The sequence below is a fragment of the Ursus maritimus genome, unplaced genomic scaffold (assembly GCF_017311325.1).
Source record: "Ursus maritimus isolate PB19 unplaced genomic scaffold, ASM1731132v1 scaffold_26, whole genome shotgun sequence".
Lineage (NCBI taxonomy): Eukaryota > Metazoa > Chordata > Mammalia > Carnivora > Ursidae > Ursus > Ursus maritimus.
The window spans coordinates 41,249,014-41,270,032 of NW_024425119.1; the positions used below are offsets into that span (position 1 = coordinate 41,249,014).

The 21,019-nt window shown below is 40.1% G+C and overlaps 1 protein-coding gene across 4 annotated transcripts in view; it reads right to left on the reverse strand.

The window, feature by feature from the left end:
* Positions 1-3,495: 3,495 nt before the first annotated feature.
* TFCP2 (transcription factor CP2) overlaps positions 3,496-21,019 on the reverse strand; it is a 48,465-nt gene continuing 30,941 nt past the window's right edge. Inside the window, exons 2-15 of one of the 4 annotated variants that reach the window (XM_008704584.2) lie at positions 20,282-20,433; positions 19,696-19,772; positions 18,722-18,827; positions 15,722-15,828; positions 13,538-13,690; positions 12,586-12,696; positions 12,161-12,249; positions 11,020-11,086; positions 10,536-10,629; positions 9,536-9,626; positions 7,684-7,805; positions 7,125-7,267; positions 5,428-5,479; positions 3,496-5,005 (exon numbers count right to left, since the gene is read on the reverse strand). In XM_008704584.2, the coding sequence (XP_008702806.1) occupies positions 4,971-5,005; positions 5,428-5,479; positions 7,125-7,267; positions 7,684-7,805; positions 9,536-9,626; positions 10,536-10,629; positions 11,020-11,086; positions 12,161-12,249; positions 12,586-12,696; positions 13,538-13,690; positions 15,722-15,828; positions 18,722-18,827; positions 19,696-19,772; positions 20,282-20,433 (1,399 nt within the window). In that variant the 3' untranslated portion in view covers positions 3,496-4,970. Of the gene's footprint in view, positions 5,009-5,427; positions 5,480-7,124; positions 7,268-7,683; positions 7,806-9,535; positions 9,627-10,535; positions 10,630-11,019; positions 11,087-12,160; positions 12,250-12,585; positions 12,697-13,537; positions 13,691-15,721; positions 15,829-18,721; positions 18,828-19,695; positions 19,773-20,281; positions 20,434-21,019 lie in introns of all 4 variants that reach the window. The other 3 variants (XM_008704586.2, XM_008704583.2, XM_008704585.2) reach the window with 3 other exon arrangements.

Genomic DNA, 21,019 nt, shown 5'->3' on the forward strand with positions numbered 1-21,019 from the left:
AGTCTGAAGCCAAGTTTTAAAGATGTGTAGGGAAAGATANATAAAAAAATCAGTCATTAGAGTTCAGGAAGAAAACAGGAATCTGTAGGGATTAAAATGAGGGCTGCTGACCTCCACTTATACAGACGTGTGACAACACAGGTTCCACGAGACCGGTTAGTACTCACGCCCACAAAGAGCCCATCTAGTACAAAATAGTACGATAATATAAATACACTAGTGTTTTTAAAATAGCAAGTTTCCTTATAATTCAAATTAAGCCAATTGAAAATTTTAATTCATATAGAACTTTTAAACTTCTGAATTTGAGAATGCAAATGCTAGACTTAGGTACAATTTGTTGATTGGGCCTGTGTTCATAAGGAACAACAGAGGAGATCTAGAAGTGAAAAGAAAGATGAAGAAAGAGGAGGAAGTGGAAATAGATGGACATATAAGATCAAGGTAAAATATAAGGTCATTAAATGAAGCAAGGAGAAATAAAATATTAACAATTCAGGGGGAAAAAACAGATGCTGATGTCACATAGGACATCTTTTTTCCAGTCCATCATTTTTGCAGTGGTAGTAAATTCTTTCTCATTTAAACCTTAGAGCTTGTATAATGAAACAAATTTAATCACAAACTAAAAAAAATAAATATTCGAGCTCTAGGGAAAGCCCTAGCCTACAACTGAGAACATAGATCATTTTTAGGAGAAGCAGAAGAATGATGCGGGATACTCTGTATGAATTAGTACATAAATGATGCAGCTAGGTGGGGCCTTTGTGCCATTCCTGTTCAGATTGGCGTTCTCATAACAGACCAGGAGAGGCTACAAACAGATCAAATTCCTATAGAGGACCCATCCATAGCCAAAGAAGCAGAACAATTCAGTAAAATGATAAGAACGGCTCAACTTCAGCTCTCTGATCAAGCTATCTGGAATTGTTATGTATTGGCTAGAGAAAAAAGCTACAGTGAAGAGGGATAAGTTCAGACTTGACTTCAAATATTTGCACCCCAAATCTGTGTTGCTTTCAAAGCCAAAAACTGAACCTTCATTCAATCCTTCACAGTAGTTTACAAGGCAGCCCCGATCTCTGCGGCAACCCTGCCCAAAGATTTGCTGAGGGGCGCCTGGGGGGCTCGGTCGGTCGGGCATCTGCCTTCGGCTCAGGTCAAGATCCCGGGGTCCTGGGATTGAGCCCCACATCGGGCTCCTTGCTTAGTGTGGAGCCTGCTTCTCCTCTACCCTCTGCCTGCTGCTCCCCCTGCTTGTGCTTGTGTTCTATCAAATAAATGAAATCTTTAAAAAAAATTTTTTTTGCTGAGAATATTTGGGGACAAAAGGTTTTCAGAACACTCCTCCATTAGCCATAAATTAGAAAGGACTAGTTCCATTTTGCCAAGCCTTCTTCACTCACCAAGCCTCCCCGCACTCCTCCAACCCAGCAGTGAGATCACGCTCTACCCCTCACAGCATACGTAGGCCTGACTATGCCTGACTGTGCCCAACATCCAGGAATCAGAGTATCTGACCCCTCGTGTGAACCTCACTTTCTCAGGTCTCTCGGGCTCCGACGGTCTTGTGCTTGATGTACTGTACTCTCTTTCCAGGCACTCTCACTTTCTCAGGTCTCTCGGGCTCCGACGGTCTTGTGCTTGATGTACTGTACTCTCTTTCCAGGCACTCTCACTTTCTCAGGTCTCTCGGGCTCCGACGGTCTTGTGCTTGATGTACTGTACTCTCTTTCCAGGCACTCTCACTTTCTCAGGTCTCTCGGGCTCCGACGGTCTTGTGCTTGGTGTACTGTACTCTCTTTCCAGGCACTACGACCATTTCCATTTCCCCTTCCTTTAAATAGCTTCCTGAATAAATCATTTCTGTGGGTAAACATTCTTCCTAGGCCATAATATTAGACAATCTTATTATTTAATAGCCATGTTTCCATAATGACTAGTACTTTAATCCTTGGAGTCCTAAAATGACCTACCCCCCTTTTATTTCCCAATAACTCCCTTTTAACTCTCAAGTCTTTACATAGCTTCTTCTAGATAGATCCTACCCCTTTCAAGGGAACAGTACACACAATACTCAAATAGGAGCCAATCCGCTTCTCAGGAGGGCCTAAATCGAACCATCGTCCTTCTCAAATACTTTCACTCTAATAAAATCATTAAACCGTCTACTCAGTTTAAGTATCAACTGTTACATTGTTAAAAAGATAAAATCCAGTAAATTTTACTTCTAGGAATATATCTTAGAGGCACATGCAAAAAATGCACTTCACCTCAACAACATCCACAGGGAAAGGCCATCTTCGAAAGAGAACGATGCAGAACTATAAATTCTAATAGGAAGATGTTCAAAATACGTTAAATACAAAAAGCAAACCTCAGACCATAGTGTAACATGAGCCCATCTGAGTATTTGTGTGTGTGCGAGAGACAGGGAGAGAGGGAGGGAGGAGGGAGGGGGATGAGGGGTATTTTGCAGTTATTATCTCTTTAGAGTGGGACTAGGAGGTAAGTAGAAAAAAGTTATACCCCTCTTTACTGTTTGGATTTATCACTGTGTATTATTTTCATAATAAAAAAGCTAGTTTAAAATTTTCATTTAATTGAAAGGATCAATAATAGTAAACAGATGTGATTCTTAAAAGCAAGTTGAATAATCACAGTGTTCTATCACTATACCAATTCTTACCAATTGTATAGCATTGGCACTATAAATACTTTTGGAGCTAAAGAAAGCCTAAACGATTTTCTGGTTAATTTAGGATCTGTGATTGCAAACTCGTATAAACTCATTTCTTTTTTTTTAAAGGTTTATTTGAGAGAGAGTGTGCACAAGCAGGGGTGGGGGACGGGGCAGAGGGAGAGCGAGAGAACCTCAAGCAGACTCTCTGCCAAGCACGGAGCCCAATGCCAATGCTGGGCACGATCTCACAACACTGACATCATGGCCTGAGCCGAAATCAAGAGTTGGACGCCCAACTAACTGACTGAGCCATGCTGGCGCCCCTATAATTTCTAAAAAAAAAAAAAAAATTCTATAATAAATTTGAAGACTACTCTGAAAAAACTCTAACCCTAATTAGTAACTGTAATTTGTGGTAAATACATCAAAAATATTTCTATATGTCATTTACAGGAAAGAAGAATCACAGATTGAGAAGGGACCTTAAAAGTCATCTAGTCCAACCCTCCCAGCCTAATATTCAGACAGAATCATAAAAAAACAGGAACAAAAACAAAAACAACCACAAACAAAAAACTAATAGCCTGCTGAGGAGAGAACTGACTTCTCTGAAACTGAGAACAGTCCCAGGAACATAATACAACCAGAAACGTCCCCCTTCTGAAACAGGGACATCTGGTAATCAATACTTTCATTTAAAAAGTATTTTTGCCTGGTATGTCAAATTGCCCAGGTCAGTTTTTAAAAGTCACTTAACTTCATTTTCCAGTTTCAAAGTCTTCAATTTGTTTCAAACCAAAAGAAATCAGACCGTATTGTGGGTTGATTTTAATGAACAAAATTCTCTGTATAAAAACATTGAAACTTTATCAAATGCTTTAAAAACACACACGCACAGATCCAAATCCATTACAGAAGCTTTGAACATTATCTTTTTTCACCTCAACGTAATGTGTAAAGGGATTTCTGGATAAAACTCTACATGTGAAAAAAGACAACCCATAGTCTTACACACGTATGCACACACACGCATACACACGCACGGACACACACACGCACACTCTTCAAGAACTAAGATAAATGGGAAGAGTGTGACGGGGATCGGAATGAATGTCTCATAAAGCTTATATAAAAGAGCACTACAGGAGTAAAAGAACTTCCTATACCGAGGAAAGATGCAGAGAGGGGAACAGAAAGCAGGGGCTAGCCAAACTCATTAATAGTTCGAGAAGCTCATTCAGGAACAGTGAATTTGGGGAGTTACAGATGACCCCTCGTCTTCACTACCTCAGAGTCTGTGAATCTGATAGCTGATGCTTCAAAAGCACGTGTGTTTTCGGTTTTTGTAGGCCTTCGTTTGGGCGTCATTATTTAGGTGTGGTTTGTCCCTGTCAGTGGTTGATTCCTTGGTTGTCAGGCGGTGTTCCGTCCTATGCACCAGAACAGCCGCGGTTACAGACGGCGACAAGCACGGGTACTGCAAGGGCAGCGTCGTGGCCGGCAGTTAAAATGAGCAAGATTGCCTGGGTTTGGATTTCAGCGACACCGCTTGCTAGGTGCCTGTCACTTGGCAAGCTCCTTAGCCACTCTAGGTCTCCACTTCCTCACCTTCAGTTAGGGGCCATCATTACCTCCTTCAGAGAGGATTATTAAAAAGGAGTTCAACAAGGTAATCCACTTAAAGAATTTATCACACTACTAGGCACAAGTAAATGCTCAGTAAATGTTAGCTAAAATTACTATTAGTCTTGGTATTACAGGGCAACCAAAAGAAAAATTCTATTCTATCTCTGTATTTCTCCTCTTTGGTGAGGTTTTCAGGGGCCGACTGTGGCGAAAGCTAGTATGTACGATGCAAAAGAGACTGAGGGTCTAGTCTTAGGAATATAGACGTTCGCTTTTATATTAGAAAAAAATTACATGGCTCCATATCACAAAATTTAACATCTTTCCATTAAACATCACACGATTCTCATCATCATTATGCCCTACAAACACCCTAAATGGTGTGGAGTTTCTAATGATATTCAACAACAACAGGGTCCATAAATTTTAACTAAGAAACAGCTGCAGAAATGCATGTTGGGCAATAATCCGTGGGTGCCACGAGAGCTTGGGCCAACAGATGGCTGGGATTCTGCCTCCGTGGCCTGGACTCCCCCCCCCACAGTCAGATGGGTCAGTTCCTGCAGACCTTCCAATCTCCGTTAGCGAGCGACTCCCTTCAAGAGAGAAGCTTCCAGGGGCTGAAGGAAGCAGCAGCCACTGCGGACGGACTGCCCGGCACCTACTTCAGTATGATATGATAGCTGTCATTGGTTTCTGCTGTAAAAAAAAGAGAGAGAGAGACAGAGAGAGAATCATCTTTAGTCACCTCTAAAACAGAGTAGGAGAAAAAAAACATATGGTAAGGATCTTTTGAGAAGGGAAAAAACCCCAGCAGGGTAAAGGGCAACCTACTTATTATCACACAATAGTTACAATAAATATGCATTATAAAAACAACATGCCTTAATTTCCTCATTTGTCCTCGGAAGGTGGGAGAGAGTAGAGTCATCAGTTACACTTAGTCCATTCTGATAATGGCAAGAAGCCAATTCATACAAAGGAACAATCTCCAAAGACATCACCTTCTCTACCTCAAATATGGTGGTTGATACTTTCCCCTCTCCTCAAAGAAGTAAACCAAGAAAAAAATCTCTTAAACTCCTTAGAGAGAGGCATCTGTCTTACTATTTTATTACCTTTCATTGTGTCCAGAATAAAACAGGCTTCTTCCTGAAAGTTCTGTATCATCTGAGAAAAGCAAGAAAAGTTGCTAATTATTAAAAACTTGGGTTTGCTGCATTTATTTAGACTAGATGGCTTTTTATTATATTGGACTTAAGGGAAAAATAATCCTTGGTTTTGTTTTCTCCCGCTCAGTTTTTAAGTTTTAAAAGCTGAGCAGTCTAGGGGCGCCTGACTGGCTCAGTTGGTAGAGCACGTGACTCTTAATCTCAGGGTCATGAGTTTAAGCACCATGTTGGGCATTGGAGCCTACTTAAAAAATAAATAAATAAATAAAAATAAAAGCTAAGCAGTCTAAAACAAGTGATCTTAAAATTACAGGATGCATCTCCCTGGAATAACCCCAAGACGTTGCAAGGGTACACAGACACTGGTAGGCCCATTCGGGAGAAATGACTTCCAGGTCTTCATCTCCCATATGACTCTTTCCCAAAACTGCCCGAGCACCTCTTCGGTTTTCCCTACCCACTTTCCTTTCTAAACTCCCTTCTCCCATTTTATAAAATAAAGTCAGAAGTTTCACCCTCCTGGAATCTTACCAAGATGGCCCACCCCAGGGTACAAAACCCTCTGGTACACAATGCCAAAGTGTAACTGTTAATGTGAACTTTCATGACTGGGTAACAAAGTCTTCTGTGAGTCACATGGTTTCTAATTCGTTCCTTGCACCAGAACTGAAGACTGACCTAATCACAAACTGTCAAATGATAGGTGATTCAAAATAATTCTTTGTAACATCACTATATAATTTTGGTACCTAACTCCAAAGTTCAAAAAAAAAAAAAAATTCCAGTGACTCTGTTATAAGAAAACTCCATCCATTCCTGTCTGTCAATTTATGTGAATCAGATTCCACAGCATTACATCTAGGGGAATAAAACAGAACGGAAGTGGTGCCAAACTCTATTTCATTCTAGAGATCAGTACAGAGTATTCACCTATACATGAATTAATGTGGGCAGGGCGGGCAGGGAATCAGACAATACCATCCATCTCATTAATAGATACACTTCTAATACATTTTTCTTAATGTTTAAAAATTTATCAAAACATAATACATTATGTTCATTGATTAGATAGTGGTGATCATTCTACTCAGAAGAAATAATTTTTAAATTTTTATTGAAACAAATTCTTTGGTTGAAGCAAATTTGTTTCAAAGAAATACGGTAGGATGATTAATAAAAGATGTTTGAACATAAAAACAGGTTATGGGAAGATAAAATTCTATGGGAGAAGTGACTGGAAATAAGACTTCAAGGAAAGAAAGAAATGATATAAAAACTCTGTTAAAGAAAAGTATATTCATGTATTTAAGACAGTGATGGCAGTATTAAATCACTCTTCTATTTGGGTTACATGGAATATAGTTAGAATAGTGATGTAACCATTTCCTTTTTAAAGGTTATATAATATGCCCAGAAATGACATATTTTGCAACTATTTAAACTTAAAACAAAAAATTTTAAGTCAACCTAAAAATGTGCAAGGGGATACACGGTTTTTTAAAAAATTCTTTTGGAAAGTAAGCGAAAACATTCGAAAAGCCCCGGTCTGGTAAACAGAGCCTGCGCCCCAGGAGGACGGCTCTTGCTCCCGTCATGCGGCCTGACAAACCGCCACGTGGCCTTTCAGCGGCACTGAAATCTACCTCGTCGCTAATGAGCACGTGGATCCCCGTCGGCCCCTGCTTGTAGATCTGGCTGATCTGGCGAGGGGAGATGCTGAAGAGCTGAGCAATTTTTTCTGTCAGTTCAACAGCTGTCAGTTCTTCTAGATAGATGGCGTGGTACACTGCAAAAGGGACAGGGCAAAGGCAGTCAACACAGGTTTCTCTGCTCTGAAAGGTCACCCCATCACCAGGGATGCCCACCTTTCTAAAGGACTCGCGGACTGCCCGAGTTCAAATCCTGGCTCGGCCACTTGCCAGCTGCGGGACTGGGCCGAGCTACGTAACGCCCCTAAGCCTCACGTTCTCATCTACGTGCCGGCGAGAACAACAACGGTACTGCAAGGAAGAGATACCGCTTGTATAAATTAAAGCACGTAAATGCGCTGAGAAGAGTGCCCGGTACGTAGGAGGAACCCCGTAAACGTCGGTAGTTACCATTATCCTAGCAAACGCTGATTCTGCCGTCTGATCGCACGGCTCCTAAGGCCTCTCCTCCCCTGGCCTTAGCGCGCGTCCTGGCCCGTCCAGAACGACCTACCGAAGAAAGTACCGTTTGCGTCTCCGTCCTCGTGCTTCTGCGGCTGCTGCTGCTGCTGTTGCTGCTCCCTCAACTGTACGGATTCCTGACAAACATAAATGGTTAGCCTTGGGCGCACCATCCTGAGGAGGAAAACAAGGCTGTTAGTCTTACGGTTGTCGTGGGAAGCACATTTCAAGGGAGAACTTGCGAGCCTAGACGAGCGCTAGGGAGCGGAGTCGAACACGGGCAGCCCGCGGCCGAGGCGGCTCATCCGCCGCTCGCTAGCCCCCCGCTGGGGCGTACGTGTGCGCAGGAGAGCGCGCGTGCACGCATTTTAACGGATTTCGTTCCAACCTCTGCGATTTGGGCTTTTCTTGAAAAATCAGGTCTGGCAATCTGAGACCCTCGTTCTTACAAGAAGACAATCGGCCGTTCTCCTTACATGATACATGCATTCTTCAGTATACCCCAGATTTGACTGTCCCTCTCGTTTACATGTGGCCTCTGTAGTCATTTGAGTTTATGACCTTTGGTGTAAATGTTATAAATATTCGAAACGTGGGAGCCGCTGGTGCGTGGGTCCATTCTCCTGAAAAGCCCCGCTATAAAACGAAGAATCGTATTTCCTTCATTACCTTCTCCTAAGTAGCCTAAGCCTCCTGTCTGTTCTTACTTCTTAGACGATGGAATTCGACTACCTCTCGATCTGATCATCGCATTTCTATTTTGAAATGTTCTTTTATTTTTTAAGAGAGCGCACATGTGCACACATGAGCCGGGGCGGGGGTGGGGGGTGGGGGTGGGAGAGGAATAGAGGGAGAGAGAGAGAATCTTAGGCAGGCTCCATGCCCAGTGCAGAGCCCAAGGAGGGGCTCAATCTCATGACCATGAGATCATGACCTGAGCTGAAATCACGACTCGGACTCTTAACTGACTGCACCACCCAGGTGCCCCTTAAATGCTCTTTAAATAGTATGTTTAAAAAACTGAAGACCCACTCTTTTTTCTCCAAATCATCAACCCCTAAATTTTTCCTCTTTCTTCAAAATTTTCCAAGATTAGAGCCAACCTGATTCGACATTTCTTGTGATGTACCCAAACAAAATACTTCATGATCTGTTTCATGATTGAGTCACTGATTTGGTTCTCTGGCATTAACCTGTATGTTTTTTCCACTAATACTATTACCTATTTGAAACTGAAAATCCCAAATAGGGACTACCAATTACTCTGTTTTACAGTTTGTAAGTGGACACTTAAGTAGTTCCTATACAATTCAAGAATGACCTCTTCTCCAGTGAAAGTGGACTCGGGGCCTTTGCACCTGTTTTGTTCCTCCTAGAGTGTTCTTCCCTCATATGACCCCATAACTCCCCCCCCCCCATATAACCCCTGCTTCACAGAGGTCTTTCCTGACCATATTCTGGGTACTCTACAGGTTATAACCTTCTTTTTATTTATTTGTTTGGTTTTCCTTCAAAGCACTTACCACTATCAAAAATATTCACTGTTCATATTTTTCTCTCTCCCCCCATTACAAAGTAAACTCCTAATAATGGGTCCCTTGTCTGTTCTACTCACCAATGTATCCCTAGAGCCTACAATAGTACCTGGTTTGTAACAGGGATAATGAGTATTTATCAAATGAAAAAACTACCTAGAAATGAAAAACGGGATATCATGAGGAATTCCTCGGATCAACTGTAGGAAACATTATTTTTCGTCTTCGTTTATTTGGTACATAGCTGGCATTCAAAAAGAATGTTTTGACAAGATGCAGTGAGCTGTGGAAAGAATACTGTGAAGAATCCCTGAATCCAAATCCATTTGAAATTCAACCTCACTGATATTTTTTACACGAATTACATACCGGCCTTTTAATGCATTAAAAAGTCTGATTCCATCGGCAGGGCCACAGATTTGGATCACATCATCTCTAGTTAGTTTCAATAAATCTGCCCCTGGAATAAATATAAGAAAATGGGTGATAAAGGCAAAGACTGTCTTTGTTAATGACCACTGAAAAGGCTCTATCACATTATAGTCCAAAATCTTTTACATGGTACATAAGCCTCTCCATGACCTGGCCCGTTTCCTTTCTCACCTCAACTGCCACCCCATTAACTCATCCACTTAACCCTATGCTTTCATCATACTGATGGGGTCTAATGAGCAGGTTGTTCCTCCTGACTGAAATATCTCCCACTGTCTGACCAACAGACAAGATCTACCCTGTGCGTTACACACGCTCCCTAACCACAGACGCTCTCCCAACACCCTGCTTTGTACCACTCATCTACTGCGTCACAACTGGTTACTTGTTTTTTCAGGCTTTTCTTTTGATTTGATTTGGGGTGTTTTTTGTTTTTTTGTTTTTTGATACTAGATGATGAATGATCAGAAAGTATGTCTTACCCATCTGTGTAGTCCTCCCATACCTGGTACCCAGGAGGTGCTAAATAAGGTGGGATGTGCAAATAAAATACAACACAGTGATATCAAGGGGGAAGTTTCAGACCACCTACAAATGCCCTTGATAAAATACTGTATGGAATATACTTTAAAAAGTATTGTAGAGAATAAATATTTTTAAATTAAAGTGAGTTTAAATTAAGAAGTCTTTCTTTTTAAGTATTTCACAGCACAGATGCCGCTGGTGAGAAAGTCTGAAGGGTTCTATGAAATTCACTTAATCCTAAAAATGCACGAAGATCTCTCCTTCCCTCCTTCCCTCCCTTCCTCCCTCTCCCTCCCCAACACACACACCACACACCACACACACACACACCCCCTCACACGGATGCTAGGAGGCCCTAGAATGTAAAGGAATATCCTGTGTTGGGAAGAACAAAAGGACAAATAAATTTAACCTGAGAAGTTTGTAAAAAGCCTCGTGAACGTAGAAAAACGATTTCGATGCAACCACTGCTGAGCTTCCTGAGGTGTGGTTGTCGGCAAGAGGTTCTAAAAGAGAAAGCAAGCATTTTTTTTCTTTTTTGGTAAGTAGAGAGATTTCTCTCTGACATCATTAGGTAATACGGAGCTAAACACACCCGCACTCGGGCCTAGTTTGCTTGGAAGTTGTTTATACCTCATCAGTCTTTCCCTGACCGTGCAAGAAGCCCACGGGATTCCATCCTTATCTTTCTTACTAGACTATAAACTCTTTAAATGCAGGGGTCCTGCATTAACTTGTTTCACATCCCTGGTCCCCAGCATAGTGTCTAGTTCATAGTCAAAATTCAATACATGTCTGTTTAATGAATGAATAAATATTATTCCTTAAAAGTTGGGCATTTCTACTGAACTGCACATTTATCAAAGTATTAGTATTAGACATTGCAAATAACTTACATTTAACTTTAGACTTACATCTGTGACTGGAGGGGGTGGCTCTGGCTGGTGGTTTGGTGAACCATTTCTAAGGAAACATTGAAAATGAAAAGGATGAGTCCATGACACCTACTAGGGTTCATCATCTCATTCTTCATCCTCATAGTAAGTCTCAAGCTAAAGATTTTTTTTCTTTTAAGATTTTATTTGTAAGTAATCTCTACACCCAACATGGGGCCCCAAACTCCAACTCTGAGATCAAGGGCTCCACCGACTGAGCCAGCCAGGGGCCCTCAAGCTAGAGATTTAAAGGAATCTGTGCTCTCTCCCAAAGCAGTCTTCGTCTGATAGTCAGTACTTCAGTTATCTGTTAATTTAACATTAAGATTATGGGGAGAGGGGAAGAAACTCTCATTTCCAACATTTTTTATTATTGGACAAATTGAAAAAAAATGAAAATTTCAGTAAATTGGGATTCACTAGATAAATTATGGCATGAAGAATACTTAATGTAAGAAATTTATAAGAATAGAAACAAAAATATCAGAACATAAAAGCAATCAATATTGGGGCGCCTGGGTGGCTCAGCCATTAAGTGGCTGCCTTCGGCTCAGGTCATGATCTCAGGGTCCTGGGATCGAGCCCCAAGTTAGGCTCTCTGCTCAGCAGGGAGCCTGCTTCTCCCTCCTCTGCCTGCCGCTCTACCTACTCTCTCTGTGTCAAATAAGTAAATAAAATCTTTAAAAAAGTAAAATAATTTTTAAAAAAGTAACAAAACAGATTTTCGCGTTTGTACAACTGTGTTTCAGTTCCTGAGGACCACTGGTGAAAGTATGCGCAGGAAGTGACATGACCACAAGATAAGCAGTGACAGCAAGAAGTGAAAAGCCCAAAAATCAGTCTCTGAATCACTAAAAACCGACTATAAATGCTGGTTTTTTTTCTTTAAATGCTGTTTTCTAGTAGGAAGAAAAAAGAGGAGAAAGGACTGCATAGAACTCTTCAGTCACTTTCGAAGATAATCCAAACCTCAGCTCATCTACGGATCTACCGAAGCGGGACCGAATAGGACGTACTGATTTAGAAAGAGCTTCTACATGGCAGATAATGAAAGAAGACGTATTTAGGACAAATACAACCTCATTTCATTTCCCACACTTACCCTTCCCCAAGAGAAAAACTGCTGTGGGAACTGTTGAAGCCAGGTGATGGGGAATTGTTGACGTATGTGATCTCAGGCCATGGAGAACACTAAAAACAAAGAACAACTTAAATACTGAAAAAGTACATTTGACCCTAGTGTCCCACCAAAATACCGTTACATGAATAGCACATCTTGACTAGTAAATCTTAATTGCACGGAGGGCCCTATAATTAAGAGAAAATATACCCAGGACAAGTAAATCTTGACCAGGCTAGGAATTATGGGTTTGTTATGTTTGTTTGTTTGCAATGACACACAACATTGCATTAGTATCAGGTGTACAACATAACTATTTGATATACGTATATAATGCAAAATGATGGGATTTTCTTTTAAGAATAGAATGTATCGACTGAAATCATCACCAAAAGAAATCCTTTCACCTCTGTGAGTATAGTTGTCTCATAAGAAGGCTGGTATTTCTCCTTTTCGTGAGGTGTTCGTTTCTCCATTTTCTCCCGATCCGTTTTTTGCTTTCTGTCTGCACCTTTGGGCTGGAAAGAGAAATGTTTTGTTTTGACTCATCGACTGACTTTTGACCCAACAATATTATTTCTAAAAGCTTAAACAGTCCCATGCAAAACAACGATGTATGTACAATGATGTAAAGACAAGAGGCATCTTCGCATCTAAGTCTGAAAATAGGAAATTTAACAGTGTGATGGAGTTGAAGAAGAGTAAGAGATCCATAGCGATGGACATGGAAAGATCTCTACAGCACACAGCTAACTAAAAACAAGCGAGCCTCCCCAATTCATACAACACAACCATACTGATGTTTTTAGAAAATACGTATATACTTATGTACATGCGTATATAAAAGCACAGAAGGGGACTAGAAGGATACGTGCTAAATTATGATAGCTGCGATCTCTGGGAAAGGTTGGGAAGTCAGGGTAAAACTGGTAAAGGGGCACTTTGGTCTGAATACTTCAGTATTAATGAATCTTTTGCAATGAGAATACATTTATCCATATGATAAAAACAAATAAAGACCAAATTAACAAAAGAAAGTCAAGTACCAACGTAACCAAAACTATAAACATTTCATAATTTTTGTGAGCTTTTACAAGAGCTTGTAATTTCAACAGACTTTAAGAGCTTTCGGTGAAAATCCATGTTTTAGCCTCTAACTCCCTTTCCAAGTTCCTCTTCTCCCATGCCCAACCCCAAATAAATTCATTTCCAGGCATCTCAGGAATTATCTCAAGGACTCTAGCCTAGACTGAATTTTCACAGTTGTTGAGAAAAGACAAGATGACTTTCTGACTTGGTAGCTAATGTTAAAAAGATGAGGGGGAAAGATAGAAGGGACAGCAGGAGGCCCAGGAATACCTTGAAGACTTTGATCTGGCAGCTGGCGGAGTGTAAGTGCTCAGTATATTCCCCATTTTCATTTTCCTTGAAGGTATCAATTTGTACTCGGAACGGCACTCCCTTTTCTCCTCCGTGCTTCCTCATAGTGAATTCCGTGCTAATGCAGTGTACCTACGAAGAATACAGCATCCAGGTTGCAGTACCGCCAGCTAGCCACATCAGTCAACGATATTTTTTGAGCAACTACTAACAGCAAAACCTTTAAAAACACTACGAACACCTATAGAAAAAACTTTTATGCTAGGAGCACCTGGCTGGCTCAGTCGGTAGAGCATAGGACTCTTGATCTCGGGGTCATAAATTTGAGCCTCACATTGGGCGTAGACTTTACTTAAAAACATCTATGTAAATAAAACCTTCAAAAAAAAAAAAAAAACACTTTTAGGGGCTCCTGGGTGGCTCAGTCGGTTGAGCACCTGCCTTCAGCTCGGGAAATGATCCTGGGGTCCTGGGATTGAGTCCCACATCAGGCTCCCTGCTCCTTGGGGAGCCTGCTGCTCCCTCTGCATCTCTCGAATAAATAAATAAAATCTTTGGGGGCAAAAAAAAAAAAAAAAAAAGACAAACTTTGAGGGATGTCTCGGTTAAGTATCCGACTCTTGATTTCTGTTCAGGTCATGATCTCGGGATAGTGAGATTAAGCCCTGTGTCATGCTCTACACTCAGTGCGGAGCCTCCTTGAGATTCTCTCTCCCTCTCCCTCTGCCCCTCCCCCTGCTTGTGTTTGAGTGCTCTCTCACTCTCTCTTTCTAAATAAATAGATAAAATCCTTAAAAAAATAAAAAAATTAAAAAACCCCTTTTACTCTCCTTTTGATGTTAAAGAGTGTTATGTTCTAATGGAGGAAATAAGGAAACTTAATTATTTACAAATGAAACAAAGTAGGGACGCCTGGGTGGCTCAGTCAGTTAAGTGCCTTCAGCTCAGGTCATGACGGAGCCCCACACAGGACTCCCTGCTCAGCGGGGAATCTGCTTCTCTCTCTACCTCTGCCCTTCCCCTGGCTGGTGCTCTCTGGCTCGCTCTTTGTCAAATAAATAAATAAAATCCTTTTTTAAAAAAATGAAACAAAGTAAATATACAGATCCAATGCTAACAACACTTACTGGGAGGAACTAAATTCATTAACTGTTTCAGAGAATACAGTTAATATAAACGAGAAATGATTTCTGTTAGTAAGTTTCCTGGACTTGAAGTTAAAGTTGAGAAAGCAGAGGCAACATCCATGCTGGGAAAACAGCAAATATGAAAGCGCACAGGCAACAGTGGGAAGAAGGTTTGCAAAGACTCGCTTGCTACCGCACAAAGTGAAGACCTTGGTGAATCGTAACAGTGAAACTTTGACCAAATATTAGCTTAGGTAGGTTGTTCATTTCTAAGTCTCAAAACGATTTCTACTCTACAGGATTACTGCTGAAAGTTTTAAATAAAATCATGTACACAAACTGTTTACTTAACATAGTGACTATCTAATGGGACATAATAAACCACGGCCTCCATTACAAATAAGAATTTTAAAGGAGTCTGCCCAACAGACATCATCGGATATGTAAAATAAATTTTAAGCATAAAGATGTTCAAAATAACTTTACAGATAATAGGGAAAATTTAGAACAATCTAAATGCTACATAACAGGGAAGTTATAGTGCATCCAAAGAACGGAATATTATACAGCCATTAGCAAGCAACTTTTTTGTTTGTTTATTTTGTTTTGTCATGCAAATAAAGAAATTGGGGAAATGAGAAGGGCAATTCAGGCACTCCTCATTGCCCTCAGGCAAGTATTGAGGAGTCTGGACTTGATAGTCAGGCTGGAACCCTATAAAAATTTCAAATTCAACATGTTTTATCCTTCAAGAAACAAACTGGCAGGGGAGGCTGGGTGGCTCAGCAGGTTAAGCGTCTGACTCTTGATTTTGGCCCTAGTCACGATCTCAGCGTCCTGGGATCAAGCCCTGCATCAGGCTGTGTGCTCAGTGGGGAGTCTGCTTGGATTCTCTCTCTCCCTCTGCCCCTCCCTCTGCTTGCGCTCGCATCTCTCTCTCCTAAATAAATAAATAAATAAATCTTTAAAAAAAAAGGAAACACATTGGTAGGAAGAAATGCTCCTCATAACTGGAACCCCATCTGCAGTGCCCTACCTGAATAAACACAGATGTCCTCTTTGCCGGGTCCCACAGGAACTCCACTGTATTCAGTTGGGTTGGATTAGCTCTAGGATCGATTATACCAACAGACATTGGGATATCTGAGAAACAAAATGGTAATCACTGAACAACTGTGAGGGCTACTGGGTTTAAATAAGATAGTACTGATTGTTTTATTATTGGTCCCCAGTTACCAAGATTTTTACGTTATTACACCCTAAACCTCTTTTTGCCAATGAAAAGGTTTGATTAGAGCTAAAATTGACCTAAGTACTTTCTTTCTGAGTATCTTTTTTCCATTTTAAAAGGTTTTTTAAATAAGACAATTTAAACACAGTTTCTTTTTAATCTGCCAAAATTCTACTTAAAGATAGATTTAGTCTACACACTAGCTCTAGTGTCATGAAAATTGTAATATTATCTGCTTCACTTACAGTCTTAGGATTAGAGTTACTGATAGAAGTACAGTAACAGGATTGCTACAGAAAGATAAAGCAGAGTGTCTGAATAAAGGTAGAAGCATTGTATTACAGATAGAAGTGGGAAAAAATTAGCATAAAGATCGATGTTGGCCTTCAAGTCATCAAATAGCCCTGTAGCAGAGCAGCGAATCTGATACTCAAGAGGGAAGCAAATCTGAACGAGCTCCAGCAGGACGCTGCTTGCCATTCTACACAGCCTCTCCTCAAATAGCATTTCCTGACTTCTCCTACTGATATTCAAACTGGGGAGAGAAAACCGGGCTGATATTTATGATCGTAACTATCACTATACTACTGTTTACTGTCAGTTCGGACAAGAAGGTGGCTCCAACAGTGTGAGCTGTAGTGGATTTATCCTAAGGTCACTTTATCAAATGGGTATCAGGATATCTGCACAAGAGTCAGTGTTTTCTCAGGTAAAATTAGTAGGTACTTTTTTGATAAACAACAGTGTTTACTAGTTGGAGATAATGACCAATAAAAGATCAAAGACATAGATGCCAGGATTAAAAGTACATTCATGAAGAGAGACCGCATGTATGTTTGTAAAGGAACTTCCCTTAAGCCCTATGATTTAAGAAAAATAAACTCTACTCTATTTAGCAGAGCAGTAGGGAAGAAACCCAAATTGCAAATCAAGAGACATAGATTCTAATCCCAGGTCTCTTAACTTAGGTAAAACGAACCACTAATCTGCCTCTCAGGTATTAGTGAAATAAAAGAACTTGCAGCATTTGGGGAAAAAACCTGGCCCCTCTTACAGACACACAAAACAAATGATCAGATCCTGAACAGCCAAAACGATCCTGAAAAGTAAAGTTGGAAGTGTCACATTTCCAGATTTCAAAACGTACTACAAATTATTGTTATCAACAGTGTGGTATTGGCATAAAGATGGAGACATAGACAAAGAGAATACAATGGAGAGCCCAGAAATGAGTCCTCACATACAAGGTCAAATGATGGTTGACAAAGTCGCCAAGACCATTCAGTGGGGCAAGGACAGTTGTTTCAACAAATGGTGTTGGGAAAACAATATCCACATACAAGGAATGAAGGCAAACTCTTACCTTATACCATATACAAAAATCAACTAAAAAATGGATCAAACACCTAAACCAGGAAAAGCTTCGTTGGGTTTTGCAATATTCTTAGGTATGACACCAAAAGCACAGGCAAGGCAATAAAATTAGTAAATAAACCGGACTACATCAAAATGTAAGACTTTTACGCATCAAAGGACATTATCAACACGGTGAAAAGACAACCCACAAAGAAGGAAAGAAAATATTGCAAATCATCTATCTGATATGGGGTTAATATCCAGAATATATAAAGAATGCCTACAACTCACAACTCAATAACAACAAAACCAACCAACCAGATTCAAAAGTGAGGAAAGGACTCGAATACACATTTCTCCAGAGAAGATACATACATGGCCAAAAAATACACAAAAAGATGCCCAACATCACTAATCATTAGAGAAGTAGAAATCAAAACCACAATCAGCCACTTCACATTCATTAAGATGGCGACTATTAAAAAAAAATAGAGAATAGCACGTGTTGGCAAGGAGGTAGAGCATTTAGAACCCTTGTTCACTTCTGATGAGAATGTAAAATACGCAGCTGCTGTGGAAACAGTATGGCAGTTCCCCCAAAATTCAAAATAGAATTACCATATATGATCTAGCAGTCCCATTTCTGGGTATATACCCAGAACTGAAAGCAGAGACTGAACTAAATATCTGTATACCCACGTCCATAAGCTGCATTATTCACAATAACCAAAAGGTAGAATCAACCCAAGTATCTACTAAAGGATGAACAGATAAACCAAATGTGGTACACACACACAACGGAATATTATACGGTCTTTAAAAGGAGGAAAATTCTGATGCATACTGCTATACGGATGAACCTTGAGGATTAGGTTAAGTGAAATAAGCCAATCACAAAAAAGACACACACTGGATGATTTCACTTATATGAGGCACCTGGAGTAATCAAGGTCATATGGACAAAAAGTAGAACGGTGGTGGCCAGGGGCTGGGGAGAAGAGGGAATAGGGAGAATAGGGAGTTATTGTTTAATGGGTACAGAGTTTCAGTTTTGCAAGATGACAAAAGTTCTGGAGATGGATGGTAGTGATGGCTACATAATGTGAATGTACTTAATGTCACTGAATTTACTTTAAAATGTTTCATAATTGTAACTTTTATGTTATGTGTATTTTACCACAACTACATTAAAACAAACAAAAACAAAATAAAATCACCCTAAAGTAATAGATGTGCAAATGTTACGGAACTGAATTGTCTACACTTCCAACTTCAATTTTGGTATTAACATCCCAGTAATTTTTTTTATGTTTAGTCAATAAATACTTCCGGGTTTATGCTAATTGAGCCCCTGAGGCACTCTGAGTCAACGTAAACATCAAGGAAGGAAAACCAATTCTCAGACCATACTTAAAGGCATTTCCTGGGCAAGAGATTCCCTTAACTCACCAATGTCAAGAATTCTATCTCCAGGTCGGTTCCACCTCCAGCCCTCCAGCTGCTGATGTTCAGTATACTGGAGCCGCCGGTCATGGAACACTACACGGAATATACTCTAAACGGAAGCAACAAAATCGAATGATAATAGGATCCTTTAAAGATCAGCGCTGATAAAGGAAAACTATCAGAAGTCACCTCCAGTTGGTTTCCAGATACAATGTAAAATTATTTTTCTTAAGATCTGTTTCACTCTAAAACCCATACCATACCAAACTCTATTTGAGGGTAAATTTTATAATTGCTCAGATACAATCTTTATAGTTAAGTGGTACCATATTTAAAACTTGGCTTAAACATCAGTCCTCATGGACCGGGCATAAAGGACTCCTATGAGAAGCATTCCTACCTGTCTCTACTGTTACCATGTAATAGCCAGCTCAGCTCTTCACCAAGTTCCCTGCTTGCTAACCCACCAGTCAAGCACTGAGAGTGAGCTGGGGTTGTATCTGTCAACTTTCCTTTTGTTATTCTTACTTTGTGAAGGTGGTTATTAATATCCCTCCCACTAACTTTTATAGTTGCTGACCAAATTCCTCTGTCCCAATTGTGCTGTGAATCCATTGCTGTAAGTCTAGACTAAGGAAACTGCTATTTGTCAACAGTAGTTTTTGTTTTTCTTGCTACTAGACCACACATCCAATGAAAGACTGGAGTTTCTCTAAAAATCTCAAGGAGGTCACTCTATTCCACCCCAAAGAACTTCACTGAACCAGGAGACAACTTTGACATGGAGTAATAAGCCTTCTGTTTTTGCAGCTCTGAAAAAAATCCATGTGAATGGGGGGGCTCACTCTCACTCCAAAGAAATAACAGTTTACCACCCTGCCAGCAAATGGTAGTAGCAAAGAAGCAAACGAACATTACCCAAAAAGGGTCAGTAAAAGGACATTGTGCAGAGGAATGATTTTTTCATTTTCTTTTACCTTTACCAACTTGCCATTAATTTCTGGAAGTTCTCCAAGTTTCCTATTGTCTAGCATACGAATTTCATAAGACTGTCCTGGAAGAAAAAGTAGCTATATATTATATTCATCATAAATTAACTCTGCAAGATTCAGAAAGGATAAAATTCAGCTGACTGAATATAATATTATTAGTATTAGTAACAACTATAATCCTTTACTATATGCCAGGCACAGTGCTAAGTGTTTTCATATATTATATCATTAATCGATACAAGTCTCAAAAGTATTATCAATCCCATTTTTACAGATAAAGGAATTGAAATGTAAAGAGTTTAAGTAACTTGTCCAAGGTCACACAATTGGTGAATAGAGCTGGGTAAGGATTAGAAAGAAAGAGGGAGATAAGAGCTAAAACTGGGCAGGTACACAAAAGAAGTCAGTGAGATACATCAAATATGACATGAAAGTGAAAATCTCTGATATAAGGCTTCAACTCTGACAGGTCACACTAGAAAGATGTACTTTTTACATATAAGTACACCTAATAAAATATCATCAATCCATCAGATCTTCAATAATACTAACAAATAATGAAGCAGCTGACCTTGATTGAGATATGTCAGGGTTTCATCATGGAGTTTCACTGCTGGAGAGGTGGCAGCACAGAGCACATATTGAAAAGGCAGGATTTTATTCTCATTATCAGGGGGCAAACTTGACTCTTCTTGCTTAAAAATGGGCAACGCAAGGACATCACTGAAATAAAGCAAACAACTTATGTTAACAGCCGACCGTGTTGCAAAAGCGGACTTGTGTTGGACAAGGTGACTGCAATTCGGTTTGGAAAACTATAAACACTACTCACTTTGATGAAGTCTCTTCCCAACCATTCGGTTCAGACTACCTGCTGTACCACCCCTCACCACAACAACGTGGGCAATGACAGATACTCACTGCTAAAACTGTTTACACAGGGGTTCCTAGAAGGGCTCTGAAAATTATACGCAGAGTTCCAAAATGTCAATTTAGGACACTCAGTAATGTATTTGTTCTTCGAAAGGCACCAACTGCAGGTATCTCTATAACCATATCAGCTGATCTACTCTAGGGACTAAAACGAGATTCAGAATTCCTAGAAGCCACTTGAAAAGGACAAATCAATGAGCAGGATGTATTTCAAGGTCAGCTTACATTCTGTGGAATACAACTAACTAAAAGTGCTATGTTTCAGTCCCTAAAAGCCTTAGGCAAATCTTAGACAAGCTTTCTAGTCTTCATTCCTTCATCTATAAAACGGGAATCACATTTGCTATCTAGAGTAAATATGTGAGAAAATATTCTG